The sequence below is a fragment of the Mustela lutreola genome, chromosome 11, assembly GCF_030435805.1.
Source record: "Mustela lutreola isolate mMusLut2 chromosome 11, mMusLut2.pri, whole genome shotgun sequence".
Taxonomy (NCBI): Eukaryota; Metazoa; Chordata; class Mammalia; order Carnivora; family Mustelidae; genus Mustela; species Mustela lutreola.
In genome coordinates, this window is record NC_081300.1 from 62,377,053 (window position 1) to 62,392,576 (window position 15,524).

General features: G+C 52.5%; 2 protein-coding genes across 6 annotated transcripts in view; both read right to left on the minus strand.

The window, feature by feature from the left end:
* The window catches only part of DGCR8 (DGCR8 microprocessor complex subunit), a 37,024-nt gene extending 28,885 nt beyond the window's left edge, over nucleotides 1-8,139 (minus strand). The window contains exons 1-4 of one of the 2 annotated variants that reach the window (XM_059138673.1): nucleotides 7,980-8,139; nucleotides 3,010-3,238; nucleotides 2,238-2,911; nucleotides 1,606-1,765 (exon numbers count right to left, since the gene is read on the minus strand). In XM_059138673.1, the coding sequence (XP_058994656.1) occupies nucleotides 1,606-1,765; nucleotides 2,238-2,900 (823 nt within the window). In that variant the 5' untranslated portion in view covers nucleotides 2,901-2,911; nucleotides 3,010-3,238; nucleotides 7,980-8,139. Of the gene's footprint in view, nucleotides 1-1,605; nucleotides 1,766-2,237; nucleotides 3,239-7,979 lie in introns of both variants that reach the window. The other variant, XM_059138672.1, reaches the window with a different exon arrangement.
* Nucleotides 8,140-13,293: 5,154 nt separating this feature from the next.
* The window catches only part of TANGO2 (transport and golgi organization 2 homolog), a 41,267-nt gene continuing 39,036 nt past the window's right edge, over nucleotides 13,294-15,524 (minus strand). For 3 of the 4 annotated variants that reach the window (XM_059139334.1, XM_059139332.1, XM_059139335.1), the window contains exon 9: nucleotides 13,294-14,335. In XM_059139334.1, coding sequence (XP_058995317.1) covers nucleotides 14,215-14,335 — 121 coding nt within the window. In that variant the 3' untranslated portion in view covers nucleotides 13,294-14,214. The remainder of the gene's footprint in view (nucleotides 14,336-15,524) is intronic. The other variant, XM_059139333.1, reaches the window with a different exon arrangement.

The following is a 15,524-nucleotide window of genomic DNA, read 5'->3' on the forward strand; positions in this document are numbered from 1 at the left end:
CCAAAGGCAGAGGCTTAACCCACTGAGCCAACCAGGTGCCCTCAATTCATACGTTTCTAAATCAGTTTTAAAAACACTACTCCCAATCCCTTCTTTGCTTTACAGACAGTCACAGAAAAAAGCTCAAGACATATCACACACTTGATATCTGCCACTGACAGGCCCAGTGACTAGGAAAAGTACAGACTTTACTGAAATTTATAGGAACTAGGAGCAAGTAATTTAGGAACAAAAGAAAAAAACAAATGAAAACTTAAAAACAGAGACATAATGAAATGGCATGAAGAACTCTCACGGACAAGGGAGTAGCCATCCCCGTGCCAGGTCCCCAGCCAGCAATGTTAAGCCCTGGCCTGATATCAGAACGTAACAATACTGGCTTGATAGCTAGCTGATACCAGGATGGCCCACAGGAGGGAGCACTACAGGTCAGAGGTGCAGAGACACTGTTAGGCACTCTCCCCTACCCAGGCTAGAGCCAAGGAGCTGCCTTACACCAGCTTTGGGCTGAGTCAGGACAAAGAGAGACAAACAAAATTCCAGCAAAGTACAATAAGGGACACAGATCCTACTCATTTGTGACAAGTAGCAGTGATAAAATTGGCCCAGTCATTTTAAGAGTTCACGTGCAGCTTACACACAGCCTGTGAGTGTGAGGCCCATGCTGCAGCTCCTGGAAGGCAGCACTGTTGGGCAGGCTGCCAGGCAGGTGAGGTGGAGCAGAAGGCTGCAGAGGGAAAGGCACAGCAGTGCCCCGTGCAGGCAGGTCCAGTGGCAGTCATGGCCAGCACTGTGAACCTAAACCAGACCGCTCATAACAGACAGGGCTTTGTGGCGCCCGGCACACCCAACCCATCCACTCTGCTGTGGAAGACTGCACCCCACCTACACCTCGTTTCCCTCCCATCACGCTTGGCCACCTTCTGCACCCCAGCCCTCAGCCTAAGGTCTCAACTGTGCTCCCGAGTCCCCATGCATCTTCTGTTCAGTCTCGTCGCAAGGCCCAATGCCCAAGCCCCCCAGGCAACTCCAGGCCGACTGCTCCCCCCAACCCCAAATCCAAGTGCACTTTTGGAACACCTTTACCCCTACCATAGGAGCTCCCACCCTGGCCACCTAAAGCACACACACCAGGCTGCAGCCATACGAGCTATGCTTTTAGACAAAAACTGTTTAACAACACCAGCCTGCTTCTAGAGGCTTCTCCTGACACTTGGCATTGAATCCAGAACCCACACTGCAACCATCACCTGCCACAGTGCTGCACCCACCTCTGGCCTTGGCCTCACATCCCCAGTTGTCCATCTTCTCATCTCCCAGCAACAACACCATCACCAACTCCTCACCCCATCAGAAGTGCCCCCCCATTCCCCTGCACAACACCAGCTACTCCGGTGTGCAACCACAGTGGACACCACAATCTGTAACCAGGTCATCGTGCATCTGGTGCACCCCCCCATGTCTTGTCTGTTTCCCCTCATCACACGTGCCTGTCCTCCCTCAAACATGTGCCCACTGCTCAGACCACTGCCTGGCACCCAAGGGCTCTCTAACCAGCACTTCTGCCACCCCACGAACACATGACTTTCTACCTGGCTGACTTACTTTTTAGCACAGTTTTAATCTTGGTCATCATTGGCTGCACACTTGTCTCTCCATCAGATGGATGGTCACTGTCTCCTCCGTACTTCTCCTCCATTCTTCTCTTTTTGGGAGCACAAAGACCCTCTTCCAGCAGAGCATCAACATCGTTGTCAAAATCATCCTGCAAAACATGCTGTTCAGACACCAGGGCCCCCAGAGCCTGTGTTCCTGTACCGTAGGCAAGCTCAACAGCATTAGTGAGAACAGACACAGAAACGAGGCACTCTCAAGTGGGGGCCTAGGTATGCCTTTATGTTGCGTGATTATCTGAAAAACAAACAGGAAAAAACTGAAAACTGCAACCAACACACTTGACACTTGGCATAGGTGCACACGCCACCAGGAAGTGCTCTTCAGCAGCACCTTCCAACTCAGGCTGCATAAAGGGTACAAAGTCGACTGCTCAGCCAGTTTTATATCCAAGTTTTAAAACTTGGATTTCTTACAGTTTTTTTCTTTTCCACATTAACATTATTCCACCTCATTTGGGTTTTTTTTTTCCTCTGTAACATCAGCTTTCAAAAGATGCTGCAGTTCCCAACACTTCTTTGGGTTTTGCTAAGAGTGCTCCAAAGGAGGGGTCGCCAACATACCTCATAGGAGAAGTTCAAGGCCTCTTCATCCACTCTGTCTCTCTGCACGATTGCTTTAGCCGTGAACCCGCCTGCTCCTTCTTCATCTAGCTCCAAATTGTCAGTAAAATCTTCTAACTCATCGAGCACTGCGTACTCCACTCTCTTTTCCTGATCCAGCTCATTCTCCTCATCCTTCTTATCAGCACTCTCACCCCCTATACCTACCCCATTCCCAACACTCCCGCCAAAGGGACAAGCATGCACGTCTCCACTGACAGGGCTAAGGGCCAGACCGCACTCTGCACGAGTGTCGCGCTCCACTCCTGTGTACAGCACCTTCCTGTCCTTACTCCTGCAGCTCTCGGTAAAGCTCACGCTAATCTTTACATCCTTAAGCAACTTAAGGTCAGGGGAGAACTTCCGGACCGCAGGTGCGTGCCGGGCGGTGCGCGGGCTGTGGCCACTACAGTTCGGGTCTATGAGGAGGCGGGCCTTAGAGAAGGATCCTTTGGAGAGAAGAGAAGCTCCGTAGAAGTTGAGCGGGTCCTCAGCAGGGGGTTCGGCCTGTCCATCACCACCAGAGCCAACGTCCATTACCTCTGCATCACTGGACGTTTGCAGGGGAGGTGGTGGAGACTGTTCACGGGGCAGCGCTTGGAGGGGGCAAGCTCGGTTCTCCATCACCGCTCCTCCTGCGGGCTCACGCGGGAGAGGAGAGGGACTCTCATATGTCTCCATAGTAAAAGTGGTTAAGACTATTTTAAAAGACCAGAGTTTTAAAAAACCTTACATAAATCTATACAGCTAACATGCACAAGTCCGTTGAGACCCGGGTGCCGTCCTGCCCGCGCTGCACACGCTGGCGCCTTAGTCAAGCTGGCCACATTGCTCTTTTCATTAATGTAGACAGCTTTTAGAACCACTGCCTCAATTATTGGAAATCACAATGCACTCAGCTTAAATGACTGACGACTAAGTGAGTCTGTCTTCATGCCAAAGTGGCACCTTTCTTCTTCCACCTGCAAAGAGATTTAAAAACATCGTCACAAAATGACAGAAACCTTCTGCTTCCCTGGTACTGAGAGTCAAGTGCTATTAACAGTGTAGTAAAGAATGTGAAATGCTATTGCCTAAGAGAACCTTCTAGGCTTTAAAACAACTGCTCTACATTCTTCCTTCAGAACCTAAATTATAATGTAAGTGCAAAATTAAATATCTTAATTGTCCACTGTAATTCCTACTTCAAAAGCAAAAAAAACAGTATTAATATTAAGGCTCAAAAAAAAATTTTTTTTTAAACTAGGTTAAGCTTCACCGCAGCATTCCCCTAACTCAGTTTAATAGGTAAGCAAGCTCGCGGTGCAAGGTTGCCCTTTCCAGAAACCACATAAGGTGTGTGGCCTCCCTCTGGCCATCAGAGCGATATGGATCCACTCACCTGCTAGGGCTGGGTCAGTCAGAGGGCGAGGGCGAGTGCGAGACCCTCAGCTCAACTCTGCGGCACTAGGGCCTCAGAGGTACGGCCAGGCGCTCTGCCACCCAGGGACCCCAGGGCTCTCCTGGGTCCACAAGGTGGCAGGTGGACCGAGACAGTGATGCAGCGTGCTGAGGTCGCCAGAGGTGGCATGGTTCTGTTCCCAGTAGAGGAGGGGGTGGTGGCTGTGGGGAAGGGAACCTGGCCAGGCTTGGTGGGGGGAGACTCAGGAGACAGCTGGAGCCAAGGCACAGGAAGCCCTGGGTGCCATCCGGAACCTGGCTCCCTCCTGGGGGACAATAAGGAGCCACCAAGGGTGAAGTGATTCTCATGCCACAATTCAGCCCCTATTTGAAAAGGGAAACTGACAGCTGTGCCAGGCCCAGTGCCTATGCCCAAGGCATAGAGGGCAGTCAGTCTTCCGGGCCAGTGCACAAAGGTATGAAAGAGGCTCTGTTAACGGGGCTGGAGCCCTCAAGAACAGTGAAGACACAGAACTGACCACACTGCTGACCGGGTAGAGGTGGAGAGCAGAGACAAGAGGGAACTGAAGGCGAATGAGACTTCTCCTCTGGAGGGACACACGTGTTCCAGCATTCAGGCAGGAGCCTGCAGAGGAGAATGGATGGAGCCTCCAAGCAGATCTGTCCATTAGGTGCTGAGGCCACAGCTCTGGAGCCGTGACTGACCCCGAAACAGAAGCCCAGAACGTATCAGCAAGGTGACAGTCACCAAAACCACAGGAGAGAGGCTGCCCAGAGAGGCAACACAGACCAAGAAGAGGGTTGAGGATGCAACTCTGGGAAGCTTCCCTTCAGAGAAAGGACTACAAAAGGGATGATGTGAAAAGGCAGGTCAGAGGAACAATCCAAAAACCCAGAGGTCTGCAGGGGGGCTGGGCATCAAATCAGGAGAAGCACGTGCAGATGCAAATGTGTATGCGCACACACTCCCACACCATGCAGACACACACACAGACACGAACATGCCATGCACACGGATGCAGATATGCACATGCATGCCCATGCCCACATAGGGCAGGCTTGACTGGCTGCATGGACAGAACAGAAGACAGCAGATATCACACACTTAAGTTTACAGTGAAGAAGTAGTGCATGATGGTTGTACTTTCAAGGAGACACAACATAAACACCAGAGGCTTACTCAGATTTAATTAATTCATTCTACCAATATTCATTCACTGGCTTTCTACATGTACCACCATGAACAAGAGACAAGGTTCCCACCACCTGGACACAGCTGGAAGGGCAATGACCACTAAGCTGTCACTCTATTTCCGAGATTCTAAAATGTCCTTACATTTCTGAATTCAGTGGGAATTTTACCACAATACTTCCCCCAAACGTATATCTGTCAAAGGTGCTAAAGATCAAGGGAATACAGCATACAGATAACAAGACTCAGAACTGAGGTAAACGCTAAGGAGGCTGCAGCTGAACAGGCATGAGGAGAACTGAGCAAAATAAGGCCAGTTTCCTGGCAACCAACAAATATCATTTCAGAGAAGGACAGACAGGTCAGCATGTACAGTGCTACAGAACACAGATAAAAATCAGGACCAAACCTCTCGGCTTCTGGTAGGTCTGTGGAGACACTACCAAGAGCCAATCTGTGATTCTGAGAGCTGAAAAGGAGGGGAGAACTGAAAACAAACAGTGGTACAGGATGGGGACACCTGCTACCATGTTAAAAAACCAAGCAGCTGCCATCACCAAAGCACAAAGCAAAGATGATAATGACAACAAAGCAGGGAGGCCTAGAAGAGGTGAGGGGGTGGGGTCAGGGAGCTGTAGAGAAAAAAAAAGTGTTCCTTCTCCCTGGGAGGTCAGGAAAGGCTGACCAGCCCCAGGCGGCAGCAACTCAAGGTTCAGAACTTCACAGTAAGGCAGTCCCGGACAAGTTCCCTACTTTCCCCTGTAAGCTTGCTCTCCTCATTCAACAAGTTTGCTGAACGCTTTCTATATGGCCCATGTGCCATTCTAGATGCTAAGGACACAAAACAGACAAAATCCCTACCTCAAAGAGCTCACTTTTTAGAAAGAGAGATGAAGAAACAACTAAGAAAAGCTAAGAAGTATCAAGAAAAAACAAAACAAGGAGTTGGGGGTGGGGGCACAACTTCAGAAAGGACAGACAGCAAAGACTACACAGTCAGAGACCACCTGAAAGCAGAAGAGAGTGAACTAGGTGGGTAAGAGGATATTTTCCAGATAACAGAAGAGGAAAGGACCTGGGGTAGAAGTGCAGTGCAGCAGGTGAAAGCAGCATGCTAAGGGCAACTGAGACCAGGCTCTTATCTTAAGAGATGGGCCACTGGACAGGAGGGTCTAAGCACTGAGGTTGCAGATCGAGGGACGCAGAGGCAACCAACCCCTTAGGCAGGCCCTGCTCTAAGAGGTGCGTTTTCACTCACCAGTTCTCAGGCACTAAGAGAAAGGTTAAGGACAGAAAGGTTAAGCAACTTGCTCAAAGTCACACTGCTAGAAAGCAGTGTGGTAAAGCCGCTTTACCACCAGGCAAACTGGCTCCCCTCCTAACTTCCTTGGTTTTACACTATCTTACAGTTCAAAAGAATCCTTCTGTGTCCAGAAAAACTTTCATGGGTGAGTGGGGGGGAGGGGCAGGGATGAGAGCAAAGAGAAGAATTAAAAGGCTCACCAGGCAGTTCAGAATAGCACATTAAGCTGGAGGTGGTAAGAAACGGTCCTGAGTGTTGTATGGAGGCCTAAGAGAAAAATCCAGGTGACTCTACGGTCATGAATGGAGCTGTTATGCATTGAGGTGGTGAAGGCAGCATGGGAAGTGTTGTGGAGTGGGTGAAAATAAGGATTTAGGTTTGGCCATGGTTACTTGGCATCAAAGTAACATATGGAGATCCTGAAGAGACAGCAGCTCAGAAGAGAGGTCAGGGCTAGAGAAGGCGATGGGAGATGTCATGTCAAACAGAGAGGGCATTAGAGCCGGGAAGCTAGCTAAGACCACCAAAGGGGGAAGGGCAGCTACTAAGAGGGACCAAGACCAGGCAATCCGGTAAGATTCATGTTTTCTACTACCAAGGTCATGGGCAGATTATAAAACTATCCCCAGGAAGTGCCCTACAGAGTGCCTGGCCATAAAGGGCTCAAAGAGTGACTCTTCTACCATCAGCCTCACTGCTGCTGCAGCTGATTGAACACATGGATGCAAACCTTGCTTGCCAAGTGAACCATAAGCCAGCAGCAGACTCGCAGCAGGCTCCCTGGATCCCTGGCACATGGGGTAAAACCAATAGGCTTGGACAGCGCCCTTCACAGAAGTCCACTTGCTGAGCTGGCATTGGGGCGCTGGCTGTCATGTCCAGTGCTGGGGCTGGTGCCTTTCCGTCAAGCCTCTCACACTGCAGCCTCCCGCCCAACCCAGCAGCAGTATGACCTCATCCATTCCTTTTGTCATCCTCTAACAGGCCTCACATCCTGTACTCACAGGCGCACTCCAGACTATCCATTCACTCCCTTTGGTGAGTGATAGCCTGCGGCAGAATTTGAGCCACTGTGCGTGAGGCCTCGGACTGGGAGTCCAGGCTTCGACCAGGAAACAGAGGGTCTCCGCCTGCTGGTTGGCCTCAGAGTCACCAGCCCTAGCCTGGACTGCCGTGCATCAGGTATCAAGGTACATGCAAGCATGCACAACAGCAAATCAAATTCCTACCATGAGCAACCCAAGTCCATCGAATGATACTTGACAGGTATCACTATCAACAGGTTGTCACCTTCCATTTATTTCTACCACGACCATTGTTACAACAAAACCACATTCCGCCTATCTAAGTGACACTCGGTCCACGAGCATTTGGAGAAGAAAAAGACTTAGGCGACTTCTCAGATTTCCCAAACTGTTACACCCGGCAGGATCCTGGGCGAGCACTAACCGGGTTCGTACCTTTCCCGCCTGAAAGCGACGCTACGACTTCGAGCCCCCAGAACGAGGAACCTCTTTACATTCGGGCTTTGCCCGGGCAGAAAGCGACCCGCGTCGGCGCCACCTGGGCCTGGGGCTCGCCCCCGCCCCACCCCCACCCCGCCACGGCGGGACCCCCGCCCCGCGTCCTCCGAGGCCCGCGGCCATGATGCTTCACAAAGGCCGGGTCTCCGCGTGGCTGCCCCGCCTCGCGCCCTCCCGCTCCGCCCCACCCCGCCGTTCGGCCCGGGAAGGAGGGAGGGGAAGGGCGCGCCCTCGCGCAGGCCGCAGCGCCCGCCCGCGGGGCGCCCCTCGCGCCCCGCACCTACCTCCGGCGCCCGCGGCGTGCCCGAGCTGCCCGCAGCTCGACCAAGGGAGGGAGACCCTCACGGCCTGACCGCCACGGCCGCCGCTGCCGCCATCTAGAAAGGCCTCCCAAGCTCTCTCTCCGGACCGCGGACCCGCCTGCCGCGCGGGGCGAGCGGAGGGCGGGCCTTGGAGACTCGTGGCCAATCCCAGCACGCGGGCGCCCCGCATTGGGGGAATCGCGGAGCGGGCTGCGGAGGCCGCCAATTGGCAGCGCGTGGCGCTCGCGGCCACGGCACGCCGCCCAATAGCGCGACCGCGTGGGCGGGACCAGGAGCTCGGGCCGCGGCCGCGCTAACGGTCGCCCCCGGGGCGGGGCCCGCCGCGCGGAGGGCGGCGGCCGCGAGGAGCGCCGGGAACGGGGAGCGCAGGGGATGCCGGGAACAGGAGAGCGCGGGAAGCGCAGGGAGCCGGCGGCGCGGGGAACGCCGGGAGCAGAGGGCGTGTGCGTGGTTTACGTGGTGCGGGCGGGACCGTAGGCACACAAGTCAGTACGTTTCCAATTAAAAGCATTAGCATAATCAATGGAAAAAAAGGACAAATACGCTAAACTGTCCGGCATTTTTCCACTTGCTAATGCCATTTCAGTAACCTCGGAAAAGGGAGGGTATGGGTAAACGGAGAAGAGAGAGCTCTTCCTTAGCCAGAACTCCAGTGAATAAATGTGGAAGGAAGAATGGAAGTAGGAAATCTCCGTTTTGGCAGCCAGCACAAACCTACTGTGGACAACAATAACGGATGCTAAAAAACAGGGGGCAGAAGTATGAGAACTGATAGCGGGTTTTTTTTATTGCTTTACAGAGTTGCAAAATTTCTCCCCAAGACACTAATGTCAAACCTAAAATAGTAACTAAAGTGGAGAAAAACCTAAGAGACAACCAGGTAACCAAGTGATCGAGGTCACCAACAAATGTACACACATCCAAACATCAAATTTATACCCTGAAGGTGTTCGTTGTATAGTAAACTACCGATACTGATGAAGTTCTAGAACCTAGGTGAGGTTTGGTGGGCTGAGGTCCAGAGCCGATGACCAAGAAAGACATCTTTGGTGCAAAATGGTGGTTTATTAAAGCACGGGGACAGGACCTGTGGGCAGGAAGAGCTGCTGCCCGGGGTTGTGAGGGGTGGCAGGTTATGTACCCTGCAGTTGGGGGAAGGTGAGGGGCAGGGAGGTTTCAGTGGAGTTTTCATATGCTAAAGAGGGCCTACAAGGTGCCAGGATGTCCCAAGCCTACCGGAGGCCTTGCCCTAGCGGCTGGATCAATGTTGTCTTTAGACCAGCCATTAACATTAAGATAGTTGGGAGACTTTTTGGTGGGGTGTCACAATCCTGCTATCAATCGCCTTTGTTAGTGAGATTTAGGACATTTGTAAACCAAGGGAGACTCCTGTCTAGCAGGATTGTGAGCTCTGCAAGTTAACTATTTGCTTATTGTTCATGGCAGTCACGGCTGCCTGAGGGATGCTACACTTATGACAGAGGGGGAGCGGATGGAGAGGGGGGGTGCAAGGCGCCAGCTTTTGCTTTGTCTTCAGCCAGCCTCATGCTCCCTCATCATTACCTCAATAAAAATGAAGACAAAAGTCAGCACCAGAAAAGGGACATACTGTGGCCCTCCTGAGAGGGACATGCATCACTTGTTGGTATTTCTAACCAAAAGGCAAAACCTGAAAGATTAGACGAACCCAAATGAGGGGCATTCGAACAAAAAACTGGCAGGTGCTTTTCAAGTGTCAAGATCATTCAAGTCAAAGATAAACTAAGGACCTGTCTTCAATTACAGGAGACACAAGTAAGTGTGAGGTGGGATCTGGACCCTGTATTGGAACCTGGCTCAGGAAAGAGAAGTAGGACAACTGGCAAAATTCATATCAGGTTTGTAAATTAGCTGGTAGTAGTATCAGTGCGAATTTCATGGTTGTAATCGTTTTACTGTTGTTAGATGTAGGGTAGGGTGTTAACATTTGGGGGAACTGGGTGACAAGTTTTTAGTAAGTTGAAATCATTTCAAAATGAAAATGAAAAGATTAAAAAAGGCGGGGAGAGAGAATGTTCCTACCTAGTTGAGGAAGGGAGAGGCCTATCCAGGCCCTTCCCTCCCTTTCTGCCCCTTTCTGTTCACCCAGTTACCCCAGTGGTCAGCACCAGGCAATTCACAATAAAAATATGACCAAGCCCCATGAGGTTCTAGTTCCTGGACTTGGCCAGGGGAGGCCAGTCTCCCAGTGGCTGGGCCAACTGCTTTCCTTGGTCAGAGCTCATGGGAACCCTTGGCATGCCACCATCCAGCCTTAGTGAACTCTCCACACTTTGTTGCTTGGTGAGTTGCCTCAGACTTGAGACCTCACACCAACACACTACAGCTGGCTTCCCACATGGCTTTCCCACACGACCTCCCTACAGTTCCCATCTGACTCCAGCCTTAGGTGGATGCCTAGAAGCTGGAGCTCTAGCCCAAACTGAGGGGAAAACTTTTCCCTCTGGTTCCTAGTTTTCCACTTGAGCCCAGCTCACCCATGAGCCAGGTCTCCGCTAAAGGGCCTGGATGATGCTAACTGCTGGAAGATGAGACCAAAAGATAAGGTGTTGGTGGTGGGGTGGGGTGGGGAGGGAGGTGTCTCTGCAGGCCAAAGGCAGGGATCTCAGGCCTGCCAAGACAAGCCTCAAGGCCAGGCTGCATTCCTGAGATGGTCTTGTTTACTCAGACTTGGCTTCCATATCAAGTCATTTCCACACCTCTTGCCTCCATGCCAACACGCTTCAACTGGCTGACTTAGAGCCAGAGAGCAGAAGCAGTTCATCTAGGAAGGGGCATCTGAAAAGGAGGTAAATTCCCCCTCCATCCGGGAAAAGAGGACCATGTTGGGGACTCACGGATCCAACACATCTGATGACTAGCTAAGCCATGCCAAGGTCAGATCCAGCCCTTCCTGTGTGGCATGTCAAAAGCACTTCTAGGGGCGCCTGGGTGGCTCAGTCCTTAAGCGTCTGCCTTTGGCTCAGGTCATGATCCCAGAGTTCTGGGATTGAGCCCCATATCAGGTTTCCTGCTTGGCAGAAAGCCTGCTTCTCCCTCTCCCACTCCTCCTGCTCGTCTTCCTGCTCTCTCTTCTCTCTCTTGCTGTCAAATAAATAAATAAAATCTCAAAAAAAAAAAAAAAGCACTTCTAGAACATGCAGCTTCCCAAGGTCCCTTCTAACCACACAAAGGTTCTCACTTCAAGGCCTAAATAAATGGGGGCTTGGGAAGTGCCAGCAGGGTCATTTTTGGTTCAAATGTCTACCTAGCCTGGGCATCAGGATGGCCTTGCTTTCCTAAAGCTCTTGTTCTGACAGGGAGACACACAAGAAACAATCAAGCAAAACACATAGCACATCACCACGCTAACTGCTATAGAAAATAGAGCAGGGACCAAGGCAGGGCTGACTGCAGCTTCAGATAGGATGCCTCCCCCAAGACTTTACCAAAGAGCTGCAGGATGTGAGGGAGAATGTGGTTTCAGTATTTGGGGGAAATAGTTCTTCAACCAGAAGGGACAGCAAGTGCCAAGGCCCTGGGGCAGAAGCTGTGCAGAAAGTACAACCAAGGGCAATGGCAGAGGCAAGATAAATGACATGATGGGGGCGGTGCAGGGCAGCAAGTGAAACCAACATAGGAGGACCATGAGTCTTCAAGGGGAAGAAACCCCAAGACAGGCCTTATCCTCATCCTGCTCTCCTGGCCCAAGGGCTCTGCCTCCCTATGTCCCCAGGGACTGAGACACTGTTATGGCAGCTCCTCAAGCCTCAATTTCCTCATCTGTAAAATGAAGGTCACAAATGTATTAGTTTGCTAGAGCTGCCATAACAGAGTACCACAAATGAGTGGCTTAAACCACAGAAATTTATTGTCTCACAGTTCTGGAGGCCAGAAGTTTGAGATCAAAGAGCCATCAAAAAGCCATGCTCCCTCTAAAGGCAAACAGAGAAGGATCTGTTCCCAGTCTCTCTCAGCTTCTGGTAGCTTCTTGGCATGGGAGAGCATAGCTCCAGTCCTTATAGGGCATTCCTGCCTGCCTGCATGTCTGTCCCCGTGTCCAAATTTTCCCTTTTTTATAAGGACATTAGTCATACTTGATTAGAGCCCACTCTAATGACTTCATTTTATCTTGATTACTTCTGTAAAGACCCTAAGGTAACATTTTGAGATACAGGGGCTAGGGCCAACAGATCTTTTGGGGGGCACACAACTTAACACATAATAGAATTACATCTTGGGCTGCCGCTTCTTCAGGGGGCTCAGGCACTTGGGAAGCCCAGGGTAGTTGAGGGTTGGGGTATCCCTATACAGGCCCTGTCCCTGGGGTAGAGAAAAACATCAGATGGCTTTGCACCTGCCTAGTGGTGCCCCATGAGGGCAGACATGCTGGCCAGGGTGGGTGCCCATGGGATACTGAGGCATCAGCAGTGCCCGGGCTGACAGCCTGGCTCCGTGTGGCTCAGCCAACAAGTGTTTGCCCCTGGGCCTGGGGGTGTGGGCTATGCCACCACTAAGGGGCCCATTCAAATCTGACCATGATCAAGCACTTTTCCTCTGAGTTCAAAGTGAGCCAAGGAGAGCATCAGGCCCCTGAGGGGTGCTCAGGGTGAAGAGAGGGAAGGGTTGAAAACGCAAGTGGGGCCAGGTACAGGTCCACACCCCACCCCAAGCTCTCATTGGCTCTACGAAGGCCAAGTTGGGGGGCCAGCTTCAAAGGCCGATGGAAGCCTGAGTCTCAGCACTGGACACACATGGAACCCCTTGATGCTCAGTCTGGGCTAGTGACAGGAACTCCTGGCTGCTTGCCACAAACCAGGGTCTTAAGGTTGAGACAGACTTCACTTGCCCCCTTGCCCCAAAACCCATCAATTCCTACCATCCCCTGGCCTCTAGAGTCTACCCCAAGTGTAGGCCTGACCACACCATTCCATGGGGTGGTCCCCAAGGGCTCCCAACTATACCCAGATGAGTCCCTGGCCCCTCAGCCCAGCTCAGGAGGCCCTGTAACTGCCACCCACCATGTCCCATGCATACAGGCTCTCTCCAACCCCAGCCTCTGCCCAAGGACAAACGGATAGACAGGCCAGTGGCCCCTCAGGTTTCCATCATGGTGCTCAGGGACCCATGAGCAAAAGAAGAAAGTGAGAAGAGGCTTGTTCTGGTGGGTGCGCCTTGGGAGTTCCTGTAGACCAAGAAAGCAGCCCTACTGAGCCTTTGCACGGTTGTCCCCCATCACACAAGGACCTGAAATGCATTGACTCACCACAGCCTCAGAATTTTATTATCACGGTCGCACGTTCAAGTACAGATTCCTATGAAGTCTGACTCCCCAAGAAGGGAAACAGCAAGGGTTGGCTGTGTCCCCTCATTGAGAGGGCCTTCCCAAGACCCATGACCCCCAGTGGGCAGGTAGGTGCCTGAGAGCCTACCAAGGTGCTCCAGCATACACAGGACCTCTGGTGCTTCAGGCAGGACCACCCTCCTCCCCCGACAGGACTACCCCATGCACACAGGAGACCACCCCCACCCAGGGCACAAAAGACCACCAACCAGCCTGTGCTTCTATGACAGTGGGTTTTTTCGTGGGGTTCTTGTCATCCTTCAGCCCCCTCTCCAAGAGCAAGTCTAACTGTCCAGAAGTAGACCACGCCTAGGAGAAAGGGAGCCACTTTTAAACACAAGTCTACACCCTGTTGTTTTGATCAAAGCAAAGACCCACTGGCCGGCAGTGCCTGCAGATGTGAGAGGCACATCTCTGTCTGTCTGGCATGCATATGTGTGTACGCTAGGATCGGTGTGTGTGTTTGAGCATGCGTGTGCCCATCTATTACCTGTACATGTGTGTACTGTGCCCATGCACCCGCAGGTGTGCATGGAAGCATGTGCCTGAGTTTGTGCCTCTATGCTTGGACAGGGTGCAGGCCCAGTTGCCTTCACACACACACAGCACAACTGGGCCTGCCCCAGGCCTGGCTGTGGGACTCTTGTCACTCCCACCGGCATAAGGGCAGACCCTAAGCTGGACACACGGACACGGACAGGTCACAGAAACACCAGAGGGCCCTGGTCCTGCCCAAGTCACAGGCAGTGTGTGTGGCTACAGGAGGCTCCTATCCATACTGGTCCTTGAGGCAGGGCCTTCCAGGAGCCCAATGGCCACACCCACAGAGAGGGGTTAGCTCTGCAGCTTGAACTCATGGGTGCTGGTCTCCCAGCAGGAGGGGTCCTTGTCCAGCATGCTACGCTCTGTGAAGGTCACGTGCCCATCTGCGTCCACAAGGATGATGGTGTTGGTTCTGAAAGAGAGCAGGGGGCCCATGTTCAGCCCTCTGCCTGCCTGGTAGAGCCCCAAATGAGGTCTCTGTCACCAGGAACCCTCTCCTGTCTTCCTCCCCCACTACCCATCCCAAATGCTCAGCACACCTTCTCTCTTCCTGCCAGCTGTCCCTAAGGACAGTCCTCACTTTGTTACCACCTGCCTCACCCTGAGAGAGGGCAGGTACCAGGTCCCCAAGCAGCCCCGGTACAGGCTGATACCCAGAGTAGGCACATGCATGCTGAAGACTGGGGGTCCCAGTCAGGATTGGACCCAGCAGCCACACACCTGGCCTGGGAGCAGACCTGGCATTCTGCCTTATGCACGTGGGTACACATGAGCATGTAATTTAGTCGAGAAAACAAGTCTGTGCTCGAGAAGCCTGAGAATGGATGCCCTGCCACCTGCCAAGGGAAAAGCCTGAGAATGGAAAGGCCACCATTCAAGCATACAACCCTTGGGCCCTGAGCATCAGTGCTGGGCCCTGACACCACCCTGGCCCTGCCTACCATCCCATCCCCCAGCTAGAGGGTTTGAAGCTGTCATCTGCTGGAGGATGGAAGACTCCGGCCAACCTGAACTCGAAAACCAAGCATTATGTGTTGACCTCACCATGTACCCACAGTACATGTGATATCATCGTGGCATCTCTAAGCACTTGTCACCACCCAAGCACCCCGTCCCTGAGTCCTTAGTGGCCACAGGCCCCCAAGAGCTTGGTCTATCCATCATAGTCCTCACCAGGCGGGCATAAGGCTGGTACCCACAGGGCCTGGTTCAAGCCGAATCCAGGAAGATGCTGCTTTGCCCAAGGCCACAGTCTGTCTCCAGGCCAGGTGGGCCAGGTGCACAACAGCACTCCTAGAGCATCCTGGCTGGTCCAGCAGACTACCCACCTCCAAGTACAGCAGGTAGGTTGCCCCAGACAGAATCACGGGGATGGGATAGGCCTCCCAGGCACACAGAGCCAATCTTCCTCTGCCCAGGAGGGAGAGAGGCACAGAAGGAACTTATTGGGGCAGTAGACACCCATGCTAACAGTTTCTCCTTCCCAGGCATTCCCTCCCCCATTGAGGCTGAGACCAGAAGTTGCCTCTTTCTTGGGTGATGTCCCCAAGCTGAAATGATCTAATTCTGCACTGGTCACACACACAATGTAACAGACCCAA